General features: G+C 36.2%; 1 protein-coding gene across 2 annotated transcripts in view; it reads right to left on the reverse strand.

Moving 5' to 3' along the window:
- The window catches only part of BMP5 (bone morphogenetic protein 5), a 55,552-nt gene extending 42,789 nt beyond the window's left edge, over positions 1-12,763 (reverse strand). Inside the window, exons 1-2 of one of the 2 annotated variants that reach the window (XM_058836883.1) lie at positions 12,523-12,727; positions 11,537-11,904 (exon numbers count right to left, since the gene is read on the reverse strand). In XM_058836883.1, coding sequence (XP_058692866.1) covers positions 11,537-11,786 — 250 coding nt within the window. In that variant the 5' untranslated portion in view covers positions 11,787-11,904; positions 12,523-12,727. Of the gene's footprint in view, positions 1-11,536 lie in introns of both variants that reach the window. The other variant, XM_058836882.1, reaches the window with a different exon arrangement.
- Positions 12,764-13,159: the final 396 nt, after the last annotated feature.

Here is a 13,159-nt window from a genome sequence, read left to right on the forward strand (position 1 = left end):
ACCTTTTAGACAAGATCTCCCTCGCATGCACATGCTAACAAGCACATCTTTTGCATTTATAAGGAATACATACAAATGTGGAGGAAGCAGAACACAACTGCAGAGCAATCAAAATAGCAGCAATATGCTATTAATCTTAATGACATTACTGTCTTCATCCTGACCCAATGAATTGCAGCATGACCTTGAACTAATTGACCTCAAGATTAGCTCAGTTGGCCAGAGCATGGTGCTAATATGACCAAGGCTGAAGATTCAATCCTCATATGGGTCATTCACTTAAGAGCTGCACTTGATCCTTGTGAGTCCCCTTCAGCTCTGAATATCTTGTGATCTGTGTTTTAGAATTTACTCCACAGCATCAAGTGCCTCTGGATTTTGCACTAACATGTACCTAAATTTCTATAGAAAAATATATATGTACACATAGCTTATGAAATTATAAATATATTTAAGATATACTTACGTAAATAAAAAATTTGATATATCTACAAATGTCCTTGTAAATGTGATCTCATCATTATATACAGCCTCATTAAACATTACTATTAATTCAATAGTTTAAGAAGTGATGAAATAAATTACCTTTTGAAAAAACATTGTTGATAGTTATAGGATATAATATAGGACATAACCAAAGAACTAAGGAAAAAACTTTATTTTGAAGTAATATGTAATTTTAAATTTCTGAGAAATATAATATTATATACTGTCACATTATACTACCTGTCAAAATTGCAAAAAATAGACCAGCCTTTCCTGAGTGTCATTATATTTAATTTTATGTTTTCAGGTATACTTTCTGTTGCTTAACACCCAAGAGGATTTAAAAATTATGATCTTTTGAATACATTACTGACATCCAGTAAATTCTGTGTGGTTTTTTTAATCATATAAGCTTGTAATTTAAATCAATACACAAAAAATATTTAACTATGTAAAAGCAATTGTGTCTAGTTGAACTATAGGTTTAACCTTCGCTACAGAAAAGACAGTACAGAGTTTTAATTTTCACGATAGTGTTCAGTTCACAGTGACAACCATGGGCAGTACTGCATCAGCCAAAGAGCTCACAGCACAGCCCTAAGTAACTTTTCTTTTTTATCTAGAATTTGACTCATGCTGGATGATAAACCATGGCAATAATGCCATAATGATATGCAGTTAACCACTACAAACAATTAATTTTTTGTGGTGCTTCATTCTGCAATAAGTCTATTTATCGCTGTTATAATAAAACAAAATTGAAGGTGTATTCTTTTGCCTTGCCTTAAATATTTGGGACTAGTTTTCCACCTGGTATTGTTAATTTTATACCTTCTATTCCCTTTTTTCTTCATGTATTTTAGGAAATCAAGTTTACTGCAAATATATGTATATATAGCAATAGTGAGAAGTGATATGGTCGATGCCACGTGTTTCAAAAGCCATTGCCTATATGAAAAGCATTGTAAAATAAAAAGCACTTGAAGTTGCTTTCTGAGCCTTTAGAGTGACTATTTTCAAGAACTGTAGCTCTTTCTGGATGTTGATTTGTTTTCGTTTTTGTTTTTCTGCAGCTGCAGGGGATAATTGCTGCTCTTTAATGAAACCGTAGATGTGCTCATAAATCATCAATGCACAGAAAATCTCATAGCAAATATTATACAAGTCTCAAAAAACTCTTGGGAACTGGCAATTCTATGGAAGCATAAGAAACTGTGAAATTTTGGAAAACTACAGTGATATCATTTGTGGAAACAGAGGCTACCGTTTTTTGTATCATCAGACATGAACTTCAGCCTTTGCAGTCCTGTTGATATCTCACTCCTTTCTTGATCTTTTTGGAGAAATACCCAAGTTTTTAGTCAGAGAGGAGAAGCCCTTCTCAGAACAAAAATTAAAAAAAAAAAAAAAAAGTGTGATTTTATTCACAGAAGTACCAATGATCCTAAATGGAAAAGGACTGGTTTAAGGATCCAGTTTTGCCACATTGAGTGGGTGAGCCACAGCTCTCATTACCCTCCCTACAAGATTACTCAGCAGCTCATACCACTGAATTCTGCTGCCATTTTAGTCTTCAGGTCTTTGGAGCAGATCCATAAACTCTCCTCCTTATTTCAAAATGTTACAACAGGATGTAATTAAGTACAATTAACAAGGAGGTCAAATGGTCATCTGATAAACACTGGTCCAAACAGGCAGCTTGAAAGGTCAGGGCTGCTAAAGCCGCATAGTATTGATGGGAAAGAATATTATGATTTAAGGGGGAAAAAATTCCAGTGACTAAAACTGAAAGAGATTTACATGCTTTCTATATTACATACACAAAGCCATGCACACAGACTAATATACATGCACACATGACCCAGAGAGACACAAAGGTAAAATCTGCGAACAAGAGCTAAGCTAGCCAGACTTCCTCTCTTCATTACACCAGAACACAAATCTCAATATTGGTGCTTAAATTCCAGTGCCTCTTTTTCATTTTCATTATTTTGTAAACTGTCTACTACAGAGCAGCAAACTTGTTGCCCTTAGAGAAGAGCCTTTTTTAGCCCTTTCTAAAATAGTATTTGAGATTACCATGATGAAATGCAAGGTGTTGTGAGGCTTTTAGAAGCAAAGTATTTTATGGAGCACACAGCCAGAGTAAAACAAGGCTTCACAAGAAGAAAGCTATACCAGTAGTCTGCAACTTCCAAGAATAACAATGCACAGAAGAGAAAATGAACGCAGGCGTATTTGCCCATCCTCATTTTATAGTCTGGAAAACAGAGGCACACTGTTTTCTTTCTCTATCTGAGGCTCTTCAAGATTTTCCTATTAGGTTGCTCTGACATTTCACTCTCTGACTCGGCTGGGGGTGGGATTCACTCACTGCAAAACCTTTGCACACATTTAATTTTCATGTATGAGGCAGCAAGGTAACTTGGTCAGGAGCTGCAGATTAACCTTTGGGATCACTAGCATGTTATGACTTGTAGTTTTTGACAAATATTCCAGCTGAGCTAACCTTGGGAACAACCTTCCCAGAGCTATGTTCCTGCTGGATCCCCACCATCATAAATCACCCCAAAGACTACAGCTGTTATGGGGCTGTACACTGGGCTTGGACTTGCTCCCATAGCGATATCATCCACACTGCTGCTCTCCCACTCTTTCAATTTCTCAGCTAGTGTTTTTGAAAACTGTGCCACCAGAATCCCATGGCTCTATGCACCAGATGCCCACTGCTCCAAAACCAGTCTCTGCTCATTCAGTGTCCCTGCTCCTTCTTTTTCTAAGGCCTAGAGCAAAACAGAACACGTATTTTTTCCAGAATTTTTTTCTTTGTCAGAATAGAATTTAACACCTCTATGTCCAAAAATGATGCCATTCACAATTGAAAAAGTCCAATAAAATGAGTTTTTGAAATTGTTTTGCAGTATCTTATAGTTGCATACCCCATGTGTATTTCCCTTCCATTTTTAAAATATAAATATTGAAAATTGATATGTCTAGCCAAATTTCTCTTAATTTACAATAATTACTCCAGAACAGGGGTACAGCTTTACCTGATCATATGAATTTAACTTCATTAATATGACTACAGTCAAATACCTGTTAATTAAAACAACAATAACTTTATTTAATTGACCCAGTCAACAATGGGATATAATTACAGAATCATTGAAGTTGGAAAAGACCTTAGGGTTCTCATAAGGAATAATTTTGTTAAGCTAGATAAAGATAAACCTTAAAGAAATTTCAGTTGTTCAAATTTCTTCCTCATCTTGATTCTCCTTGAAAAAGAGAATTATGTGGAATTTTGCTTCTGTGAAGTCACTGGTTATTAGCTACAGAAAGATATCACGAACCAGCACTAGCTGTCCTGGCTAGTTTTCTAGGTTCTGACTCATTAATAATTTTTGACTCAGTTTGCCTTGAATTACAGTGGGGAAAAAAAGTAGCACAATATTTTTGTGAGATACCACATGTGCCTCATAAACCACATGTGTATTAAGTGGTATAGTAGTGGTTAATAAAGCCAGGTTCTTGATCTATTGCACCAGAATATTTGCTCAAAACGAGCTGGGAACTAAATACTTAAATTCACTTATTGGAGCATCTCTCAATGACTGGGAAATTTCTGAGTGGAGATCTGAGCTATAAAATCTTTCCTCTTCTACTTATATTACAGTCATGTTTTGTATAGAAACAAATTCATAATTCAGTACAAAACACAAACCAGCTCTTGCTTGGTGTACCCCACCCACAAACTTAAATAATGTAGTTGTCAGGGTTGACAAGTTCTGCCTGCTGTAGCATGTCTGTGTTTTATAGGAAATTTTAACCAGGGGTGTTATTTTAAGAGATGAGCAAATGGGGAAACCCCATGGCCTAGCCAATAAATATGAACTTTAGGTGCAATGGAGCACTCATAAATATGACTCAGAACAAGGGGATTCATTGTTTCTCCTGACCCCTCTTAGCTGCTCCTCTGATCTCAACCTCTGTGTGCGTCATGGCAGCCCTCATCCTTTAACCTGCGGTTTTTAAAAGCAGCTTCTAAGTTATTTATGGCAGCAAATGTTAGTAGCCCGTCTGTGTACTCCCGGCACACACATACCGAAGGGTGGGGGCAGCTGCGTTTTGTTTTGCAAGGACGAAAAGTTTTGCCCGGGAAGCCAAGTGCCTGGGGAGGAGGCTGAGGTAGCTGCTCTGCCACAGGGGGCTCAGGAGAAAAGTGCTCCCTTTGCCTTCAAGGCTTACACAGAGAAGAAACCCACACCTGCGCTAATTTTGGCTTTCATTTGTACATTATTTTTCTTTATCATGCTCCTTGTTCTTTATCCATCTGATTCACCTTCTCCCTACCACTACAATCTCCCATTTTTGTAGTTCTATTGGCCTGGGAAGTGCTCTCAGTGCTGCAACATCACGCTCCATGTGAGGCACAGGGGAGTAGGGATTAACCTTCCAGCAATTTCCAGAGAGGCAGTTTCTCTGTTGTGAACCTTTCCCATGCCCAGCAGGTCTGTATCCAGCCCTGCACATTGGCTGTTACCTACTGAGAAGAGGGATGCCCTCCTTCTAAAGCCCAGCCTGTTCTTTGCTGATTTTCTGTCATTGCCTGCTCTCATTCCTACCCTCTCCATCTCCCGCACTGTCGCCTGGTCTCACCACTTCTCAGACTTTAATCCTTTCTACAGCCAAATGCCACTGACATAAAACTAAAGTTCAGTGACCCTGCCTAGGCAGCAGGGGTTAGAGACAAGGGAAAGGACAAGGAGGAGAGGATAGGGAAAAGTGTGGGAAATAATTATAAAGTCTGGTAGCAGCCAGAGCTCTCCTGAAGCCCTGGGGAGCCTTTCTTTAGCTGGAGGCTGCAATTGGCACTTCATAAACTGTTCATTCTCAGCTATGTGGAAACACCAGATGACACCTAGAATGATCAGACTGCAATCAATCAATTTTTTCCAAATTCCATTAGTCTGTGGGCCTATGAAAGCAAGCTGAAAGGAGCTGCCATGGCTAAAAAGAAAAGAGAAGGGAACTGTCCCTGTCATAAATACCCCCATAGCTCAAGCAGTAAGTAGGCAGGTAGCCACAGTAAAATTCCTCGTATAATTTAACATTCAGGAAAATAATAACAGGAGCAATAAGCATGGGAGAGGATATATTCCGAAGTTGTCCAGGTATCTAAGAAAACAACCCAGAACTTCGGGAGAGAACCAAGAGGATCTCCATCTAATCCATGGCAGGATTCCTCCCCTAATACTCTCCATGCAGTCTCTCCACAAGCCTGCCTCCTTCTCTTTCATGGTTAGCCAGAGCCACTGCCAGATTGTGTTTTCCTGGGAAAATATGCACTGTACAATACATACAATCCCCAACACCCCACCCAAAGTCTGTGTTTAGTCTGGAAAGGAACACTTTCTAAAGAAGAAGCGGAACTGGGTCAGCCGTTCTTCCCAATGGGAAAAATATTAATAATAATAATATATATTTTTATATATCCATACATATATATAGCTTTTCACCATGCACGTCTAACCATCTGCTAAATCAGTTTCTCTTCAGTTATCTGCAATTTCTTTCAAACCTGTCGGCAAGGAGAGTCAGACAGTTTTATACCCCAGTTAATGGAGAGCTTGACATTTTTTTGGCTGGGTAGACACAATAATTGACTTGGATTTAAAGTGTTAACTTTGGCAAAAAAATTAATTGACAGTTATAAAAACATTATTTTGTTAGATGATATTTATGGATCACACAAACCTGTTTTGAGGCAGAGCTATATAGTTCTTAAGATTCATGTAACTTGAGAGATTTCAAAGGAAATATAAAATATTTCAATAAAAACCAACAAATAGAGTGTAATTCAAAAAAGGGATATGGAGAATATTTCTTGCTAAAAACTAAAAGCAATCTCTAAAAACCTGCTCTGTCATTGCACAAAAATTGGTTAAAACTCTAATGATTTGTAAGTATTGGATGAGCATTTTTAGTTCATCATCCTCTGAGTAAAGTCCTTTTGTTCTAGGAACAAATAAAATAATTTTCAAAAAGCTGTCTTAATATTTAATTTGTTCATAGAAAATCATTTCATAATTCATGGTTACCTCTAATGCCTAACTGTACTAGGTCACAAGAAATTCATTCCGCTCACTGACTGGGTGACAAAACTTTAATAAAGGGGAAAAAAAATGTCTCAGGATTTCCAGATGCCAAGTGATGTCTACTTCACATGAAAATTAACCTGCTTGATCCAATTTGCACTAAATGTTATGTAAAGGATTAAAAAATGACATCTTATTGACTTGGGGTTGCCATTTAATAAAAACTTCCCAAATGTTTTCTCATTTTTTCTCAGTATTGATCCAATTCCACAATTAAAGACATGGGGTCTATTTGTCATTTAACAAATTTTATCTGTGCAATAGCACATTCAAGGCAAGATAATCGTGCTCTTTCCATCTCTTCAGTGAAGGCTGTGTCAATATTTTCATTTTAAGCCTGCGTTTATATACTAAAACTGTACCACAGCCAAAGAAATTCATGTACAGTTAAAATCAAGACAGCAACATCTGAAATCCTGTGGAAAAGAAAGAAAGTGTGCTCATTCCTAAGCTTTAGGAGAGAAGTTAATGATCCTGAGACCTTTTTGTGTGTATCCTTCAAACCCCTTCCTCAGCTCCTGGCATTTTATAGCTTAGCACTCCATATTCCTCGCTGATGATATGTTAGCTGTGAGTGGAAGGTTGTAGAAACTGAATTAGTTTAATTTAAGAAACGAGCTACTATGTATGCTCAGGGTCTGATTGCAGTAAGGAATTCTTTCTTTTTCGTGTGTAACAAAAATACATTTGTACAGGTATTTGGTGTGGATTGATGTACTATTGGTTTCTCAAAGTAGCTGTAAAATTAGTTCTATGCCATGCTAGCATTTGCCAATGAACACAATGGGCTATAAATCTTTTGAATTTATGTATTTGTTTAATCATTTAGCTTTTAAAGAAGAATATAATCTGTAAAACAGTGTTCAAAGTTGGGATAGAGAAGCTGGAGAAATATGAATAGTCCTCTGTGCCTCAGACAAAATTTCCATTGATTTCAGTGTCTGGTTTAAGAACTGAACACAGCATGTGCGGTTTCAAAATTATTCTAAGATTGTGGAATCATTCACATTGTCTGTGAAGAAGGAAAAATGTATTTTTGGAGTGAACTGGTTACTTAAAAAATCTCAGTAATTATTATATCCTTAGCACGTATATGTTAGGGTCACAAATTTTATTGTGATCTTCACATTCAAATTTAAGAAATTAATTTTATATGCTAAAAAATAAAACAACAGAAAACCGCAAAAGCATATATATATATATATATATATATATATATATATAATTTTATGGAATGTTCATATCAATTAACAGGAAGATACAAGAAAGCAAACAGACTTGTTTAGCAAATGAAAAACTCTGTTAGGAGAAAAATTAACAGATGTGTTGTAAAAAAAATGTGAAAATACAGATCATTTGAATGGCATGAGCAGGAATGCCTAAGTATAGTGGATTTAATGATCACTTTGATGATAATGGAAAAATCAGTATTAGAAATGCTTAAATGTAGTTTACAAAAGTGCTGCTGTTTTACCATGCCTCATCCATGTAGATCAATTTCAATCCCCTTCTTTTTGTAAGAGGTGAAGAGTGGGAACACTAGCATTTATCTTAAAAAAGTCCTTCCTAACTAAATTTTGAGTGAGCAAAAAGTGAGTTCAGCTGCGTAAGTATTATTTGCCTGTTCTCTGGGGAACAGGGTATCCTATATATGTCATTTTGGGATATCAGCCAAAAAGAAGATGCCAGAACTCAAAAGAGTCAGGGCTTTGCAATAGTATAATAAAATATTATAATAGGATAAAAACATCCAGTCAGGAAAGCAAAATTCTGAATTTGAAGGTGATATAATCAGATCTTTGTAAACCCCAGTGTGTTTAGTGGAGGAATTATTCTTTGACTGCTGGACCAAACCCAGTTAACTCCTCTGTTACACTCATCAATATTTATGGAGAGTTGCCAACGCACACAGTCTTACACAAAACACAGGACAAGACATAGCCTCTGTCTTCTTGTATCTTTCAAGAAAGAAAGAGATGGAGATTCTGATATAAATTCCAGTAGAAAGAGCAGGTGTTTACAATTTTAAGTTCGGGAGAAATAAATGCATTCTTATTTTTGTCCCTGGTTAGTTGACAGAATCATGACTGCAGTTCCCTTGATAATTATTTTCTGAATTTGTATTTGAAAGTGAGGTATTTGCAGCTCCAGCAGGTTGGGGTTTTAATCAAAGTTAGCATACAAATTTAAATTTTTATTCTTTAGTATAAAATTGTTTGCTTTTGTCTATTTTTTCTTTACTTTTTAACCTTATTCAGTCTTTTTAATTCTTATGCTTAATAATTTGTATCCAACATCTCAGCTACAGATTTCTTGTTTCAATATATATGACTTAAATTGTTATAACTGGTACAACTATATACAAAAGTTTCAATTTTAAATATCATGATGATTAATAGAGTTTTATAATTACACATTATGTAATTAATGGTGTGCAAGTATGAACATGGTGAATACTATCTTCAGAGGAGATTTATTTAATGCAAGTTGACTGGGGCTTCAATTCTAAATCCATTTGAGTTATTACTGTGCTGCATCAGCATTTATTGATTTTAAGGTACAGCATTAGCATTCACTTATCACTGCATATTTTTCCCCATTCTCCATTATAAGAGCTTGCCCTCATCTGTCACAATCTCATACTGCATAAATCATATAAAATGGTTACTTGTTTCCATGATTTATTTCATTTTTATGCTAATTATACCGAAACATAGGATTGTTTAATAAAAATGTTGAAGCTAATCTATATTGGTCATCAATATTTTTTACACATTTTACACTGTGGAATGTGTGATATACCACAGCAGCCAACTTGTATGGAAGGGTATTTAAAGTGAATTAGGATTTAAACTGACTTAGAGCTGAGATGCTTTTTAATTTTACAGATGCCAAATTAAACCTGATATTTACACAGTATTTTGTTATAAGTTAATGGTATCTATTAATATTAATCACTAGAAAAATATGGCATCTCAGCCCCAGTTTTCATAGTTTTGAAACATAAGATAAGCTTTAGCTTCTCAGAATCACTCTCTTAAGGCAACACTGGCATCCCAACAAAATAAGACAAAGATTAGAAAATTCCTACCCAAGGTAAGACACTCAGTGGAAACTTGAGTTCTTCCAGGGAAGGTTTTTGTCTGGGAAACACAGTAGGATCAGCCTAGGACATATCTGACACTGAAACTTCAAAGACTTCTACTCATTCACTGCAAGAAGTCCTATTGTAATCAAAGACATTTCTGAAATCAAAGGCTAGGTCCCGTGTAAATGGTCCTCAGAGACGCTGATGGAATGGTCCCTGTTACATTTGCAGAGGGAACTTCTCAGGACACACAAGGAAAATTTTTGCAGGATCGGTGCCTTGCTAATGCTGAGGATAAAAGCATTTCTGATTTTTCCATATAACTTTGCTATTTTAAATGCAGCTGACTCCAGATACTCTGGGTAAACTGAGGCATGCAATGCTAATTTAAAAGTAATACATGAGCAACATATAACTGCTTCTTAATGATAAGGAGCACATATTCAGAAAACAGATTCCATTTCTTTCCTAACCTGCTATTTCCAGAGCAAAAACAACAAGCAAATGTATTTAATGGTGCGGACATCTGTTACTCTTAAGGAAAAAGGTCTCAAACTTGAACACCTCCTTGTCAGTCAAATAATTTATGAAATGTGATTTTATTATTATGGCAAATAAACTCTAGAGTGTTACCTTACTAGAATTTTAGTATTTGGAGTATTAATATTTACTAAAAATCTGATAGACATAAAAAATACAGAATGTGTGTGATAAAATGAAGGTATTTAGGAACCTGTGTCACTGTTAAAAAGTTTCTACAGAGAGTATTATCCTGGAAAACAAGAGTTCATCAGAATTTGTACCAGTTTATTGTGAAATTTCAAGTTTTCAATTAAATCGCTTGTTATTTGGGTCCAATGAGAAGTGGCATTTTTAGCCAAATTTATGAGTCCTGGACATTACAAATACTTACAAAAATAATAAATGAATTTCATTAATTATTTGCAGCTCTCTAGATAAGATTTGTGTTCTATTAAAGAAATCTGTAACTGCTTTTTTTTCTTACTATGTAACTGGCAAGCATGTTTATTACACTCAGAAGCCAATATAATTTAGTTTTATCAGGTTTTGTATCTGAATTTATATAATTTTCAAAAGCATTCTTTGCTTACATGTTTCTAGTGTTTAATACTCTACTTGTCATTTTATTTATGACAGAGAAAATAAGGACCATTGTAGATTCTGAGCACTATAGCAGCATAATAAAACATAGTCTGTTGTTATTAAATAGAAATAACAAAGGAACAGCAACAGATTATTTAAAATCCAGCCATCCATCTGAAAAGATAATAAAACTCTGATTCTTAACAACAGAAAAAACCCCCACTAAATAACCTAAGAATATTTTTTTTAATGGTTTAACTTTTCCTTTTGCATACCTTTCCAGACTTTAGAATACTAACAACTGATGTTTGTTCATGTGCAAGCTTTAAGGAAAACACTGAGGGAAATAACTGAGCAATAGGCATAAGTGTTTGATTTTTAGAGATTTTAAAAAAAAAGGAGTTAGTTGGCCTAAGGCTAGAATTTTCATTACATCAATGAAAGAAAGAAAACAGAAGCCAGCAGAGGGAAGTTATAGAAACTGACTTTATATAAACAGTAAGAAAAATCTTTTTCCATGGCCACCTACAATGTAGCTACTTTACCATCCGTATGATTTTTCTTTTACCAGTGGCACAGCAGCCCGGGCCCAATCCTGCTGTCTCAGAACAGGTTACAGTTCGGCCGAGAGGTTCGCCCTTCACAAGATCAGACTAACAGTTTGTCAGAGAAAACAAAAGCAAAAAATATTTCCACGTACCTAAATTGACAAAGCTCATGACCATGTCAGCATCATTCAGAAAGTTGGTGTCGTGCAGGCTGGCTAAAGGAGGATTCTGTGTGGTCAGGGGGGTCATGCGAGATAATTGTATTCTCCGTGAATATCCATTTGGAGAGGCAGGGTATCCTTTTCGTATCCCTCTGCTCTCCCCTGCCATTGATCCCTTTAGTGAATACTCCAGCTCCTCAGAATCCTCTTCATTTGTCATGGCATTGTACAGGTCCAGCATGAAGAGGGGTGCAGAAGAAGCCTGCTTTCCTGGTGAAAATGGTCTGGGTCTGTGAGGTAAACCCAGGATAGAGAGAATCTCTCTCTGAATCTCCCTTCTCTCATGGTTCCGCAGCCTCCTGTAAATAAAACTCGAATGGACATGATTGTCTCCTAAACCTCCCTGTGCGTGACCCACCAGAACCCAGCAATTCCAGAGCAAGCCCACGAAAGCTTTGAGCGCAGTTAGGTTCATCTTTGAAAAGAAAAAGAACAAGGGAAAAAAAAAAAAAAAGCCAACAACTTTTCTCCTACTTGTTCTGAGTTCCTAGGAGGTCTGCTTTCCCAGTAGTTGAAAAACAAAATTTACCTATTCTTCATGTCAATGTCATCTCTAAACGTAACATCGTAACATCTTTGGTGATTCCTCTCCCCCCCACCCTGTTTAAATATTATGGAATGTGTCAGGTTGCAGTTATTTCTAAGAAAGCTGAAATTCAGACTTCCAATTTTCCACTGTTGTTATCGTTTTTTCTGCATTTATGGAGCAGAAGACCAGTATTTTGTCAGCTGACCTAGGCATTCCTATATAAACCTTAGATAACCAGGTCTTTGGTGGGGAGCTGTGTTAGCAAGAGATGTTCTTCTGACACATTGTAGTTCCCAGAGTTATCTTCCCTTGTTATTCTGAGTTCTTCGTACACCTTGCGCTCTTCCCAAGATAAAATCCTGAGTCACAGATTTGTCTTGATCTGTACCTTGGTGGTGTAACACATATTTGTCCAGCAGCCTGGAGATAACTTTAACATCTTTTGAATCGCTTGAGTGTAAAGTAATTCTAAAGCATGCACTAATCGAATTAATGTGTTGCCATGAATTTACTTGCAAAAAATAACCTTCTGTAAATCCATTCAACCCTTTTCAGCTTCTGAACTGTTATTTCCAACTGTAGCAGGCACAAATATAACAGCTCTCTTCAAGAGAGATCTAAAGACTAATGTAAGCACAACCCTGCTGGGAAAGAAGAGGCTTCTCATTGTAATTTGAAACGGGTATAGCAAAAAAGTCCTTAACCCTTCTCTTGCCAGATAGAGCTTTAAACCTCTCCCCCGTCTCTCCAGTTCACAGTAATATACCTAATTTTGTCTGTTGGCTGTTTTTTCGGTAACAGCTTGCACAATCAATTTTAACTTTAACAATTTGAGGATATATAGATGGTGTAATACGGAAGCTCTTGTAAGTCTCCCTAAGAGTCTGTTTTAGTAAACCTGAGTAGGAAACTCTCATAACAGACTAAAATAGCATCTCACTAATTCAAGAAAAGTTTATGTTTTAGGCAAATTTAGCAAACATAGGTGATCTTTTTAATAAACTCAGTAGAAAATTTTGTCAGTG

The sequence above is a fragment of the Poecile atricapillus genome, chromosome 3 (assembly GCF_030490865.1).
Source record: "Poecile atricapillus isolate bPoeAtr1 chromosome 3, bPoeAtr1.hap1, whole genome shotgun sequence".
NCBI classification, from domain to species: domain Eukaryota; kingdom Metazoa; phylum Chordata; class Aves; order Passeriformes; family Paridae; genus Poecile; species Poecile atricapillus.